Below are 15,745 nucleotides of genomic sequence, written 5' to 3' on the forward strand. Positions count from 1 at the left end.
ATGTGGAAGCTTATCGAATGCCTTCTGGAGGTCCATATAAACTACATCCATAGACATTCCCCTGTTTACTACTTTAGATACTTCCTCAAAAAATTCAACTAGGTTCATTAGACATGACCTACACTTTACAAATCTATGTTGGCTCTCTCTAATTAGCTCAAATTTCTCTAAGTGCTCAGTCACTCTGTTCTTAATTATAGATTCCAATAACTTCCCCACAACAGATGTTAGACTAACAAATCTATAATTTCCTGGTTTCTCTCTCTCACTTTTCTTAAAGGGGGAACATGGGTGAAATGATGCTTTGTCGTCATTTTCTTCCCTCCTTTAAGGGTGCTGACATTCTTGCCTACAGTTTCCTGGGTACTGCTTACCTTCTGGTACCTTGCCCAAGTGACCATCCTTTATGCGTGATCCTAGACAATGAGTGTCAATGAGCTATTTGAGTGCCAGGCTGCGAGGGGGCCACAGCCAAACTGACCTTGTCCTCAACCAACCGATCCAAGAGTCATTGAATAGCAATTGGGAATGAAAACTCTGGTTGGTTTTCCCCTCTTTAACCCAGGCCAGGGGCACTGATACCAATTGTATTGCCCCCTAATGCTGCCCCAGCTGAGACCAGTTAACTCAGTAGAGATCGGGGATCAAAATCGAGCCATTCCTGGTCTGTACGACTCAGCCACACAATGGATAAACTCACTGAGCCAACTGAGGAGCCTATAACTGAAGAAACATTTTTTTAAAAAAAAGCAAGCAAGCAAATGCCCACCTGGAGGATACCAGATGGTGAATCAGCCCTTCGTCTGGGCAGTCACCATGGACCACTTAGCAGACAGCTCAAATGGGCAAAGGCCTGAGGCCTACAGCAGCTTTTCTGCCCGCTGTCGGCTGGAGAATGATTCATGAGACAAGGACAAATAAATTGAACTGGGGTAGGGGGTAGAAAGAGAGGGAAATATAAAATCATTTTAACCATGGATTATAAAAACAAATGTCAGCAATAAATTGTGGAATAAAGTTACATTAATAACCTTGCCATTGCGCTTGTAAATTGTACGGATGCATTTCAGAACGAATGGAGAAAAAGCTGACTCACCAAACACCAACACAGGATACGTGTTCTCTCAGTTTTCCCAACACATGCAGAGTTTAGGAAGGGTTAGTGTCAATGAGCTGTGACACAATGCGGGGAGGGTGAAAGGTTCCTCACAGACACACAAAGTTCAATGATTAGTGCTGAAGAGACTTTGAAAAGTAGTGAACAAAAACACAACACAATGGAAGGTACGAAGATGGACATCTCGGGAACAGTTAGAAATGTTTTCCTTTTGCAAAAAAAGCTTAGCAGTTCGACAAGAATGAATTGTCAAAATTTTCCACAAATCAATTCCTCCTTTATTGATTTTTTTTTGTCACAATTTTCAGATGGACAGTTTTTAAAATGTTGAAAAATCTAAGAACACAACAGCTGCTGTGTTGAGCATTGAAGCTCTACAGTATGAGGAACCTTTGATTACTGACTTGCATCTCAACCATCTACCTGTGTCTGCAGCTCCATTGGTACAAGACCCCAGGACAATGTACAGCTACATTGTCCTGTGCAGGTTTCCATCATTTGTGGTTTGTACTTAGCCTTAGACTGTTGTAATCAGGAGACTTGTACAACAGGTAGAAACTATGTTTTGTGGTTGGTTGGACCTGCTACTTAAATTTGGAGGCTCACCAAAAGTATTGGTAGTGGAGTCAGGCTAATCCTGAGAAAGCACAATTAGTAACACTGTCTTTCCTGGCTGTACATCAGGTAGAGAGGTACCTGTTTGGTGCAGTGTTAAGATGAGGGGGACCAGGGTGGTAGTGGAAGCTGAGCCTGCTCTCTGCACGTGAAAATCAGAGTGGATTTCTTAAAACAGGTAGCCAACTGTCCTTCAAACATGCAGCAGACTAGTCAAATTTTGGAAGTCTGAGGTTACCGAGTTGCTGAGAACTTTTATCCCCATTATAGCAAACTAGAAACTATGGGATTAGGTCTGTGCTGATTTGAAACTGGCACAAAACAAAGGCACAAAATACAGCACACGTTTAGTTTGGATGCTTCCTAGGCCCGGTTTAATGCTCCGATCCCATTTAAGTCTCTACTATCAGGCCTAACCAGTCTTAGTGTGATAAAACGATATCTGAGGAATACTGAATGTTGAAAGAATGCACCGTAGCTAACTGATAATTTGGATTCACTCCTTTAATACTTCCCTCTCCCCCACACCATTGCCTCACCTTCCTTCTTTTTCAGGTGGGATCTGGGATGTGAACTTCTCCAAACTTTCCTCACCGTTGATCTAACTGCTACCCAACGAGAGTGGATGTGACTCTGAACCTATCAATGAGGGCAAAGGTCATCGAGTGCAGCTGAACGATGGGATTCAAGCTCTTTGCTTTGCTCAGAGGCTCTAGTGGTCTTCTGCCAGAGCCACCAGCTCCATTTGCGGGCAGTACTCATCCATTGTTGTAGATGATGCAGGGCTCTCCGTGCTTAAATTCCTATTCGGCCAGGTTTATGGTGTGAAATTTCTATATACCTTGTACATAGGAGAGTCTCGAGCCAGAAAAGACTCTGTAGACCATCTGACTGGTCCCAAAATCAAATAGCCCCCCAATCGGCTGCTTCCCCATTTAGCTATCTGATTCTCCCAGAAATTTTCTACACTATTTGCCTCCACTGTCTCCCTGGGCAATCTGTTCTACACACACACACACACACACACCAGTCCCTGTATAACATACGTAGTTAAATCTAAACTGTCCACCTTCCCTCCTCCAACTTCAGCCCATGTCCCCAGGTTTGAGAGTTTGTGGCAACCTCAAATATATCTTTAGGATTCAATTTATCTATTTGTTTATAAATTTTTGAATATCTTGCCCGGGTACTGTAAGGTGGAAGACAGGGCCTGTAAAGGAATTAGGAGAGCAGAGGGCATGTGCTGGAACTTGGGTTGAAGGTGGAGTAGGGAGGAGCAAGAAAGTTGAAGTCGATGTTCGGGGGGCGGGGGGGGGGGGGCGGGGGAGCCAATGGAAGTTGACATGGACAGAGGTGATAGGGAATGGGACTTACTGCGGGATAGGATGTGGGGGATAGAGTTCGGACAGGCTAAAATTTCTGGACGCCAGTGAGGAACGTGTTGGAGTAATCAAGCGGGGAAAGGATTAGGCTCGGCTGTGATGCCTTCCTCGGTCAAAGTTCACACGCGAAGAATGGTGACGTGAGTGAGGTACTGGAGAGCGACCGGTACACCTGGAACTGTACCTCGAAAAATTAACACCTTCAGGGTGGAGGGAGAGAAAATTGGCAGGAAAAGGAGAGAAAGCCAAGCTCTACTCTGAGTCTATGTCACAAGGCACATAGAATATAAAGTGAAGGACTATTGAGACCATTCAGCTCACGCCGTACTGATGATTTCAAACCTCTTCTACCCCAGCTGAATTAAGTAGCTATCCAGTTCCCTGTTGACCATTTCAATTGAACTGACTCTGAATTTACCGATAGTAGGGTGCAACTAATTCCATAAAATAACAATTGAAAGCTGGAGGAAGTTACATTGTGTGTTGTACGTGGACTGCTAGATGTACCCAGTTCTATTCTGATTCCACACAAAAACTTTCTTCCATCAACACCCAACTCATTGATTCCCTTCATTATCACATTCCCTGTCAGATGATAGACTCGGTCATCCGAAAACTTGGCCAGCCAGGTGCACAGTAGCACAGGGTGGTGGTGGTGATTAATTAGCCAAGCCTGGCTTATTAATGGAACCCGGAGGGGGGGCAGACCCGTCGCTGGGGAGCTGGGCTTCTTCCCATTCATCTCCAGATACCCCTGCAAGTCAAAACCCTAACTAATAGGAAAGTCCTAGCAGGGAAAGTGGCAGGAGATTGACAAATGCTGCATGCTAGTGAGCTGCACGGTTTTTAAACCCCAGCAGTACCCCTGCACACTCAGAAGGTCTCTAAACCATGCGTCAGCTTGGCTCAGTTGGTAGCACACTTGTCACTGAGTCGGAAAGTTGTGGGTTCAAATCTCACTCCAGGACCTGAGCACATTATCCAGACTGACACTCCAATGCAGTGCTGAGGAAGTGCTGCGTTGTCAGAGGTGCTGTCTTTTGGATGAGATGTTAAACTGAACTCCCATCTACCTGTTCCCATGGCATTTTTCAAAGAGGAGCAGGGAGCTCTCCCCAGTGCCCTGGCCAACATTAACCTTTCAAGCACCAACTACTGGTCATTCATCTTTTTTGTTCTTTGTGGGATCTTGCTGTACACAAATTGGCTGCTGCATTTGCTTAGATAACAGTGACTGCACTTCACTTCAAAGTAATTCATTGGTTGTAAAGTACTTTGGGATGTCCCGAGGTTGTGATATGGTGCTGAGTAAATGCAAGTTCTTCCTTCCAATTCTGTGGGTTCGTGGGTGGGATGTGTCTCTACAGGGAGAACTCATACATCACGTCGGGTAAACAGTAACTCGACCTGTGTGAATTGTTTGCTTTGGAGACTCAAACTTTGGGGATGAATTTCCACAGGTGTTAGACACAGGGCTACAACCTTTGGTTTTCCAGTAACGATGGTTTCAATTTCTGTAACTCCTCCATGATCCAAACGATCTGAAACCAGGACTTTAAAGAAGCTAGTCTCGATCACAAAGGGTTGAAATTCCACCCAATCATCTATAATACTACCCCATTCCGCAGGCAAGTTACAAACCAACAAGCGTTTTAAATCAGCCATTTGGCAGGTGAAAGGAGCTTTAAGGTGGAACTAACCTGGGTGCTGATTAACCTTCGGTCAGAAAGGAAAGCCTATCTGTAGGTAGTGTAAACAACCCAAGCAAAATAAAGCGGGTGTCTGGCTAGACTCTACTTGAGCCTGATTAACCTCTCCATTAAACCCCCCCCACCCCGCATGTTATATTACAGAACTGCTCCCATTGTAGTTGAATCTAATTTACATGTTTCCCTCAGTTCTGAATCTGCCCCATTTATAGTGAGATGGATTCAGAAACAGTGGATGACTTTGGCAATTGGGTAGCCTGCCCTGAGCCTTGAATGACAATGGTCTGGAGAGAAGATGAGAGAAGGTGAGAGAACGTGATCCAGTGTGACTGGCCCACTGACTCTCTCACTCATGGGAAATGACCTAATCCACCTCTGGTCGTAACTCATTGTCTGCAAAATCACAGACCTTCAAAATAGCATGGTCCTGGTGGATATGTCTCTGGGCATATTACTTCTGAGCTCCTGGCGGATGTGCTCGCAGGCACCACTTATATTGGATTATGGAACTGGGAGGAAACCCAAGGCAGCAAAGAATTTTAAAAGAAGATGGGAGGGGCGGGGTTAAATAAAAGCAAAGACATTTTCTGAAGAGGCAGCAGGATGTGGCAATGCATTGAAGCTTTAACGTGTTGCACCCGGAGTGACGTGGAAACAGGTGCAGGCCATTCAGCCCAGAGTCTGTTCCGCCATTTAATTAGATTCATGGCCGATCTGTACTTCAACTCCATTTACCCGCCTTAGCTCCATATCCCTAGATATCCTTACTTGACAAAAATCTATCGATCTCAGTCTTGAAAATTTCAATTGACCCAGCATCCACAGTCTTTGGGGTGGCGGGCGGGGGGGGAAAGAGTGTTCCAGATTTCCACTACCCTTTGTGTGAAGAAGTGTTTCCTGATTTCCCTCCTGAATGGCCTAGCTCTAATTATGATCATGCCCCCTTGTTCTGGATTCCACACCAGAGGAAATAGTTTCTTTGCATCTACCCTATCGAATCCTTTTATCATTGCAAACACCTTGATTAGTTCACCCCTCAATCTTTTATACTTACGAAGAGAATACAAGCCAAGTTTATGCAACCTGTCCTCATAATTTAACCCTTTGAGCCCGGGTATTATTCAGGTGATAGGGCTCAGCTTCTGCACCTGGCTGTGATGTTGAGGGGTGATGCTGAAAGAAAGCCATGTACTTTTCCACAGTGAGGGAGGGAAGATTACCCCGGGTCATTTTTGTGTGACTGCGAGTGAATGGTCATAGAGTGACAGCATCAGATGACTGGGAGTAGCTTGCTTCTCAACTGAAGTCTGTGCACAGCACTTCAGAACAAGACATGAGGAAAGCAGCCTTTAATCCAATTGGATCTGAAGTGTTGAATTTGAAACCTCAAAGACTCTTAGCTCCATAAAGCATTAGCAAATCATTGAGAGAGAAGGAATGGAGGAACGACAGTCACAGCATCCACAAATCAAGGGACTGCGTGGTAGATTAGATACTGACCATTCACTTTTGGGACCTGGATTCAAATCAGCCCAGACTGATGGGATGAATGTCTCCTTTGTTGGTGTAAGGGGTAAAAAAATTCTATTTCTGAGCTCCTGGCAGATGTGGGAAGCACATTTTGTGAAGATCGAGCCTCACCACCCCATGAATTTCCATCCATCTATGTTACACGATATGTGCTCCTGCCGTGCACCAGCATTGGAAATTCTTACCCAAGTCCTCAAGTGAATTGGGTTTGGGCAGTCTCAATCCAGCTCTTTGTGAGCATGGGCCTGTAGCCCAAAACTGCCTCCAACACAGGACTAAATTAGCACAGAGACAGGCCACTCAATGGCTGGTGTGGGAAATTGAAACATTGGTCTCCTCGGGTTGGAGCTGACACTCATTGTCCGGGCAGATTAGAGGGGGCTTTACTCTGTGTCTAACCTGTGTTGTACCTGAGCTTGGAGTGCTTGATGCCGACACTGGGTGTCTGAATAGAAAATGTTCCATTCACCAGCACAAACATCCCTTTCTCCTCAATGAGCAGAGAATTCCCCAAAAAATCAATATGTGTTTAAAGAGGTCAAATACTTTCACAGACTGAAGAGCCCAGGTTTTATCAGAGAGTTTACATTTGATGTGGGATGGGGAGAGATCTAAGATTTTACATCTTTCTCAATATCTCAAAGGTCTGTGCTACATTTTTAATGAACGTAGAGATCACTACCATGAACAAGCTTAGCAAAACTCTGTACAGTTGCTCCTGGGACTTGGAATGAAGACAGCTGTGTTATCAGAACATGCTGCTAATTAGTAAAAATGCTCAAATGAGACACAATGGCCAACGATTATAATGCTAGGCCTCGACCTCCAACTTTAAACAAATAAAGAGATGAAAGAACTTGAAACAAGTCACTGCCACAGACATATGGCTGCTTGGTAAGTCTTGCCCCCAGTTTGTGCTGATTGTCTACATGAGCTTCTCAACACTAAATCTTCACGGCTTTGATCTGGATTATCGAATGAAGATTTTCCTTAAGCTTTAATGGAAGGTGCTAGACCTAAGGATACATCTAGTGAATGTGAATGAGTCAGTCCAGACATATCGGAGCATCAAAAAGAAAGACTTGTATTTACATAGAACATCATCTCCTCACAAATATCTCAAAGCACGTCACAACCAATGAATTAATTTGAAGTGCAGTCACTGTTGTAATGGAGGCAAATACAGCAGCCATTTTGTGCACAAGATCTTGCAAACAGCAATGATACAAATGACCAGTTAATTTGGTTTTGGCGGTGTTGGTTGAAAGAGGAAATGTTGGCTAGGACACTGGTGGAACTTCCTGCCCTTCTTTGATTAGCGCTATGGGATCTTTAACATCCTCCTGAACTAGCGAAACAGGCAGATGGCGCCTCAGTTTAAAGTCTCATCCAAAAGATGGCACCTCTGACAATGCTACATTCCCTCAGTACAGCACTGGAGTGTCAGCCTAGCTTTTGTGTTCAAATCCTGGAGTGGGGCTTGAACCCATGACTGTCTGATTCAGTTAACAGCGTCAGCAACTGAACCAACCAGAGATCAAAACATTTGCCTAGGTTTATGAAGTGTCTGATAATTAAGTTTTAGGACTTAGTTTTAGTTTCTATTGGCTTCAAAAACAGCACTAGTGGAGCAATAAAAGAAAAAAAAATAAACTGTGCTGTTGGAGGACCCACAGCACTCGAGTAGATCAGGGGTGAGAAGGAGGTGTTGTAAACGTGTGCACTCGAAGACCTCATCCCCCAATTAAAAGGAAAGTTTCGAACAATTGGATTCAGGGAGCCAAGGAGGAACTGGGAGACTAATGAGCACTTCAACAGGCCGCAATTACCAGAATCTCTGCACTGTTATATCTGAGTGTGTTCTGGAGTGTATCTTACCTACACACGGGGCACTGGACATTGCAAAGGACTCGGTGAGACTTTCTGAACCCAAATTGGAGCAGTTCAGGTCAATTTCAGATACCACCTGTGTTGATTGCAGGTAAGTGTAGGTGCTGCAGTACAGCGCACTGAAGCTACCTGGAGAATGGACAGCCAGGTTAAGAACAAAAGAAATTAAAAAGGGAAGGGATATAATTAGACAAAGGGACATAATCTTAAAATTAGAGCTCGGTCATCCAGGAGCAAAATCAGGAAGCACCTTTTCACACAAACGGTAGTAGAAATCTGGAACTCTCGCCCCCAAAAGGCTGTAGATACTGGGACAAGCAGAGCTTTCAAGACAGAGATCAATAGATTTTTGCTAGGTGAGGGTATTGAGGGATATGGAGTAAAGGTGGGTAAATGGAGTTGAGGTGCAGATCAGCCATGATCTAATTGAATGGCAGAATAGGCTCAAGGGGCTGAATGGCCTACTCCTGTTCCTATGATGTTTAACACCTCTTGTTAATTTACAGTTACAACACATGTTAAATGGCTGCTCTGTCCTCTCCCTCGCTTCTATCCTGCCCACTTTATGGCTTTATAACCCTTAACAAAAACAAATGATGTTATTAAAATTCTTTTCACTGAAATTACAAGGAATATTGCCTGTGCAAACTTACATCAATACATCAAGGTTAAAGGTAACTTGAAGGAAACCTTCATCCACTCAAATTCCCAGAACCAAGATACACAAATGAAACAGCACCCAGTCTAAATATACACCTAACTCAATAAGTTTAAAACCCTGAGAATTTGGGACATACATGAAGGATGGACTCCTGCTACAGCAGACCAGCTTCACAATGTCTCACTAGAGGAGTGGGCGTGCCTGTACTCGCTGTTATCCTCCCATGGCTGTTTGCAGAGTCGAGCACGTTCAGCTTATCGACTCCCCTCATTCTGCTTTTAAGAGTCAAAGTCAATGATGATCTCAGGAAAATCACAAGGAATCTATCTCAGTGGGTTTCTTACAATGGGAAGAGTTATGTTTCATTACTGTAGTGGTAAATGAGATTGGACAAAACACTCCCTGTCTGCCTCACTGACTTGTTCGGGTGAAAAACACAATTGGTACTGTTGTTGTACGAATGTGGAACGTGCTCGTACCAAATTCCTCCCTTGTGGGATTTTAATGCAGCCATTAACCGTTTGAGGAGCTCCAAATGGCTTCAATGGTCCCTGAGCCAGTGAAGAGGGAGAGAAAAAAATCAGCCAAGGATCCTGCTCCTGTGTATGGACATTAGATGAGGACAGGATCAGGGCCAGCAGTGATGCTCTCCACATTGAATACTCACTGTCTAAAATTACACTATGAAGAATATCCACTTAGACAACATACCAGAGGGCTGCAGGTCCCTGCGGAACTGTACTCAAGCTTCGGTCAGCTGCTTTGTAGCATTACAGAATGTTTTAGCACAGAAACAGGCCATTTGGCCCAGAAAGTCTGTGCTGGTGTTTTTCTCCACATGGCCTCCTAGTCTAATGCTAATCTCCTGCTCACTCCGCATGCTCTATTTCTCTTTATCAAGCATCTGTCTGGTCGTCTTAAAAAGAACTTATAGATTCTGCTTGGACAACAGTTTGTGGTGGAGAATTCCGTTTTCTAACTACCTTCTGTGTAAAGGAATTTTTTCTAACCTTCCCTTTGGTTCTTTTTGTAATTATCTTAAATTTGGGTCGCCTTGTTTCTGCCTCGCCAAGTGAGCGAAAACAAATCTCAATCGCTATTTACTTTATCATAACTCTTGACTTATCCTGAAAATATCTATCGGGTCACCTCTTGATAATCTGAGCTCCAGTGGGAAAATCCCTAACTTCTCCAGGAGGACGGGAGAAACTTGGGACAAAAAAAAACACCTGAAGACAGACACTAAAGTTCTTTGGTGTTTAACCCTGTGAGCCGCTCTGCTATAGTGACTTATACCTCGATAGAGGAAACCACAGAGAAGATGTGCCATTTATTTTAAAATAGGTTTTATTTTAATTTGCTCGCAGTTGAAGCCGCACTGCTAAGCCTTTGGTAGCATTCACAGTGCGGGGATAAAACAATTTGTCTCTAAACTTGCCCATCATAAACTTCTATTTAGTTTCTTAAATAAATCCATTTTCTTTCAGTACTGGTAGCTTTATTTTACCTAATTTACAAATAACAAAGAACCCCCGAGTGAATGGGAATGCTTTTAAAAAGATGTCGAACTTACAAGAGATTTCAAAGTCCAGTCCACTGCCTTACACCACACAGACACCAGGGTTAGAGGAAACCGCACAGCCCTTCCGATGGTTTATGAGTTTATGCTCTACTCTAAGAGATTTTTCTTTTGAGTTGTTTGACAGGGGATGGGGAGGTCTGGCTTTAAAAGGTCATGGTGATGCAATGTGGACCTGGGGAAACCAGCTCAATGTAATAATACACTTCACCTAGTCAGAGCCGAGGTAGGAGACTCCAATCCTCTCCAGTCTCAGTCCAGTACCTCTCAGAACTGGGGCAGGAGACCCTTTCCTCCCCACATCTCAAATCATGAAGTGGCTGACCCTTCCCTTCCCACAGCCCATGAGTCAGTAAACCTTTCTCTCCCACGTGACAACTCCTGGGGCAAGGGTCCCATCCCTCCCCACAATTTTCTGTACTTCTCAGAGTTGAGGGAACAGCCACCCAGATTTGAACCTGGGTCTCTAAAGACAAAGGGGCAGTCACATTAAAGAATGTTTTAAGAGGTACTTGCTTTCCTTCAGCGAAGGCTGCCTCACAGATTGGACAGGCCTGAACTACTCTTAGACTTAATGGCAGAGTAGAATTGAAATAACTTGTAAGTTTGACAACATCTTAACAGGAATAAAAACTGTCTCCTTAGAAAATAAAACACAAGACTTACAAAAAAAAAAGTCCAACATCCCATGCGAGTTAACCTCTGCTGACAGGAAGTGATATCACCAACTCTCTAATTCTGACAGCTCCCTTTGCAAAGCAACATGGGCAGTTGTGTTTCAACAGCTCCCCATACGATGGTGGTGTGTTAGTATGACATTACTCGCAGTTTGACAATCTTTAAAGAGACCGTACACCTTTGCTTGATCCACATATATAGGGTTTTTGGAACAGGTCGTTCCCTGTCAATAAGACATCCGGTTGGTCTGCAGGTTGCAATATCCAACATATATATCTAAATATTTACAGAATTTTTAATCTCAAATTTAATTTGATATTTGTTTTTACCTCAAATCATTTGGATTTTAAATGGTTTATAATTGTTGGTTTCTTTGCAGTGCTGTCAGTGTATTGAGGACAACAACACAACAGCGCAGCGACAGAGAATGACCTCACTGTTTCGAGTGCCACGGAAGCAGTTGGACAATTTCTTCTTACAGCTTCGCAGATTGAAAACTTCCTTTTTCTTGTATTGCTGCAATTTCACAAAATCCCACCCCTGGGCTACACTTTATGAAGATGTGTACATGTAATAAGAGCTACCTTTATTAAGCAAGTTTTCAAATGCATGTAATCTCCCAATAATTTATGAAGCAATCCTTCTGAATGGCCGTCAATTCGGAGTTAGCCACTGTAAGTGACTAGGCGATTTCTGGTATGTTTGTAGTGGGACATAGTGTAGTGGTGGTTCATGTCGTCAGCGCTAATCAAATGAATATACCTTACTACAGCATTAAATTGCAAAATAATGAGAAGGGAGACGTATCATATTAATGTGCATTTGAGTTTATGATTTCCCTCACAGAGTTCCTCATCTCGGTCCTGTCACTGTGGGGAGATACCGAGTGGAGTCTGGCTACTTACCCACACTGAGGAAATCACCTTGGGTCTCACATATACATGTTGGTGCAGCACTGGATGATAGCTGTGAAGATTGGTGCGTGGTATCTGAGGAAGTCTCATTCAAAATGAATGATTGTTCGGTTCAGTGCACTTGTAAAAAGACCATTCCTTCATGCCAAATGGACTACGTTGCATTTCACCATAAAATGCAAAATATCTTTCAATGTCACTTCAAAAAGGCAAAATAATGTAGAATTCCCAAGAACAGTGCCTCAATGTCTCATCATCGCTTTTGTATTGAGAGGTCTACAATGCCAGTATCAACATCCATCTGAATCTCTTGGAATGGCAACTGAGGTCACAAAATGTCAATGGAATTCAATGTTTGGAGTCTTACTCTACTGCTGACCGGTAGAAATAGCAAATGACCAGTCACCACAACACCAGTCATGTCTCAAGTAGCCTGAGATTATGGAACTCTCCACACGTGAGTCAATGACCATTAGTGTCTTAACCTTAGCTTGCAACTATTCTGTGGAATTCCTCTGCCCTTCCCCAAAAAAACTTTCAAAAGGGGCATTCTGCTGATGGTTCAGGGAACAACATTGTGTTAGACACTTAGGTGAGCTGTAGAGTTGCTTGGAGATAGAATGAAGTGAGATCCCGGAAATCTATGCAAGACAGCCTTGCGCTGTGGTGAGAGTTAATGATTCCCTCCCTGTATCTAGATCATTACAGTATACACAGTTCACAATCCCTGTAATTGTACTGTTGCTTTCTCTACTCCAATGCTCTTTAGATTGTTACCACTGTGAATCTGACATGATGTGGACCATAAAGCTAGGACAAGGTCTCTTTAATTGAACCAACTCATTAATCCACATGGAGCATGCTCAGTCAATGGATGTGTGATGCATCAACGGAAGTACTTCAACAGACTAATAGCTGATTATGATTTGGAAGCTGAGCCTCTGGGTGAACTGAAGGATGGGGTTAAGGGAGATGGAGATCTTGAGCATGCCCAGTTGATATGAGGAAGTTCTATTAAATTGTCAAACAAATGGAACACAACACACACTGGGACATGGGACTAACAAACAGGAGAAAATACCTTACAAAGAAGCACAAAGTGCACGATTGCAGTTATTTACAAATACAGTACACAGCTGTCCTTCAGGGTTCCAGTATCAGTAAGATTAAAACACAGCTGTGTCGCTCCACAGATTCACAAGTGACATTATCCACACAGATTTATATATATATATATATGTATATATATACACATTAATTACAGAGTGTGCTGGACCAGCCCCAGGGCTCACATATTTCTTAAGTTTAAAAACAGACAGACACGCATACACCCAATGAGCACACGAGTGTGCGCACGCACACACGCACACACGCACACACACACCCACCCAACAAGCGCACACACACACACACACACCCACCCAACAAGCGCACACACACACACACACAGGCTGTGAGCGGATGGCTGTTTATCACCAATCTGCATCTTCCTCTACGTAATAATCGGTAGAAGTACCATCAAACAGGCCGGGATCCAGGGATTTCCGTTGCTTGCCCCTGGCAAACACCCGCGAAATGGAGCCAAACACCAACTTCTCTTTCTTCTTCTTCCTCTTTTGTTCTTCGAGGTCTTCTAGAGACTGGATAATTAAAACAAAAATATCTATTTGTTGTTTTTTTTCTAGTCTGGTGAGATGGGCAGACACATGGCAGATGAAATTTAACGCAGAGAAGTGCGAAGTGATACGTTTTGGTAAGAAGAATGAAGAGGCAATATAAACTAAATGATGCAATTTTAAAGGGGGTGCAGAAACAGAGAGACCTGGGGGTGTATGTACACAAATCTTTGCAGGACAAGTTAAGAAGGCTGTTAACAAAGCATATGGGATCCTGGGCTGTATTAATAGAGACATAGAGTATAAAAGCAAGGAAGTTATGCTAAACCTTTATAAAACACTGGTTAGGCCTCAGCTGGAGTATTGTCTTCAATTCTGAGCACCACACTTTAGGAAGGATGTCAAGGCTTTAGAGAGGGTGCAGAAGAGGTTTACGAGAATGGTACCAGGGATGAGGGACTTCAGTTATGTGGAGAGACTGGAGAAGCTGGGGTTGTTCTCCTGAGAACAGAGAAGGATAAGAGGAGATTTGATAGAGGTGTTCAAAATCATGAACGGTTTTGATAGAGTAAATAAGGAGAAACTGTTTCCAGTGGCAGAAGGTTCGGTAATCAGAGGGCAGAGATTTAAGGCGGTTGGCCAAAAAACCAGATGTGGTATGAGGAATTATTTTCTTTTACGCAGAGAGTTGCTATGATCTGGAAGGCACTGCCTGAAAGGGTGGTGGAAGCAGATTCAATAGTAACTTTCAAAGGGGAATTGGATAAATATTTGAAGGGAAAAAATTTACAGGGCTATGGGGAAAGAGCAGGGGACTGGGACTAAATGGATAGCTCTTTCAAAGACCCAGCAAAGGCATGATGGGCTGAATGGCCTCCTTCTGTGCTGTATCATTCTATGATTCTAGTTGTCAAGTATGAAAAAAAAGTTAATTCCCTCCTATTTTCTCCCCTGAAGGTGGGATATTGACTGCTCTCCAGGACCTCACCCAAGTTGCCACTCCATGTGCCACCATGGGGATCAATGCAGCCAACCCCAATTTCTCACCCAACGTCCACACAGGTTCACTTTCCTACAAGGGCACCTACTGGTGGTCAGGAGGAGGAGCCCTGGCTGATATTCCCCCCCTTAGCCCAGGAGCACTAAGGCCGATCACAATACCCTCTATTGCTACCCTGGCTGAGAGTAGCTAATTCAGCACAAATCAGGGATTGAACCTGGCACCTTTGTGGTCTGTACAGCTCACTTCCACACAGGCAGCAAACGAGCTGTTGGCACAGCCTCTCTACAGCGGGTGGATTGGGGTGAGGTAAGATACTGTCTGACTAGTGACTGTGATTCTTACTAATACTGCTCTACAATCACCCCAGGAGGCACAGCAGCATCGAAGAAAGGGCCTTTCAGCATAAAAACCTGCCAGGGACGGAAGGAGATGATTCCTTACAAGAATAAGTTCAAATCTGCTAAGTAAAACTTAATTATATGAGGAATTCATATTATACTTTTATTAACTGAACCCAGAACTGCTCTGTGAGGATAAAACTACTGCTAAGTGGCTGGACTTTATCAGGTCAGGTGTACTGATTTTCTAAATGCTACAACAAGGTCTGTTAGATAAGAGATGGACATCAAGTGGAGACCCATCACTCCCAGTGCTCCTCTCCTGTTCACATTGACCAACACACTGCCGCTTCCAATCAGGCCCATTGTTAGCCATGGATCAGTGGTAGCACTCTCGCCTCTGAGACAGAAGGTTGTGGGTTCAAGACCCACTTTACTAACTTGAGCACAAAATCTAGGCTGACACTCTCAGTGCAGTAGAGGGAGTGCTGCACTGTTGAAGGTGCCGTCTTTCAGATGAGATGTTAAACCGAGGCCCTGTCTGCCCTCTCAGGTGCACATAAAAGATCCCAAGGCACTATTTTGAAGAAGCAAGGGAGTTCTCCCTGGTATCCTCACCAATATTTATTCCTCAACCAACATCACTAAAAATAGATTATCTGGTCATTAACATATTGCTGTTTGTGGAACCTTGTCGTGCACAAATTGGCTTC

At 43.7% G+C, this 15,745-nt stretch overlaps 1 protein-coding gene across 4 annotated transcripts in view; it reads right to left on the bottom strand.

The window, feature by feature from the left end:
* LOC137301143 (kazrin-like) overlaps nt 1-15,745 on the bottom strand; it is a 656,751-nt gene that overhangs the window by 65,619 nt on the left and 575,387 nt on the right. For all 4 annotated transcript variants that reach the window (XM_067970588.1, XM_067970590.1, XM_067970592.1 and 1 more), the window contains one exon: nt 13,592-13,715. In XM_067970588.1, coding sequence (XP_067826689.1) covers nt 13,592-13,715 — 124 coding nt within the window. The remainder of the gene's footprint in view (nt 1-13,591; nt 13,716-15,745) is intronic.

The sequence above is a fragment of the Heptranchias perlo genome, chromosome 32, assembly GCF_035084215.1.
Source record: "Heptranchias perlo isolate sHepPer1 chromosome 32, sHepPer1.hap1, whole genome shotgun sequence".
In the NCBI taxonomy this organism is placed as follows: Eukaryota; Metazoa; Chordata; class Chondrichthyes; order Hexanchiformes; family Hexanchidae; genus Heptranchias; species Heptranchias perlo.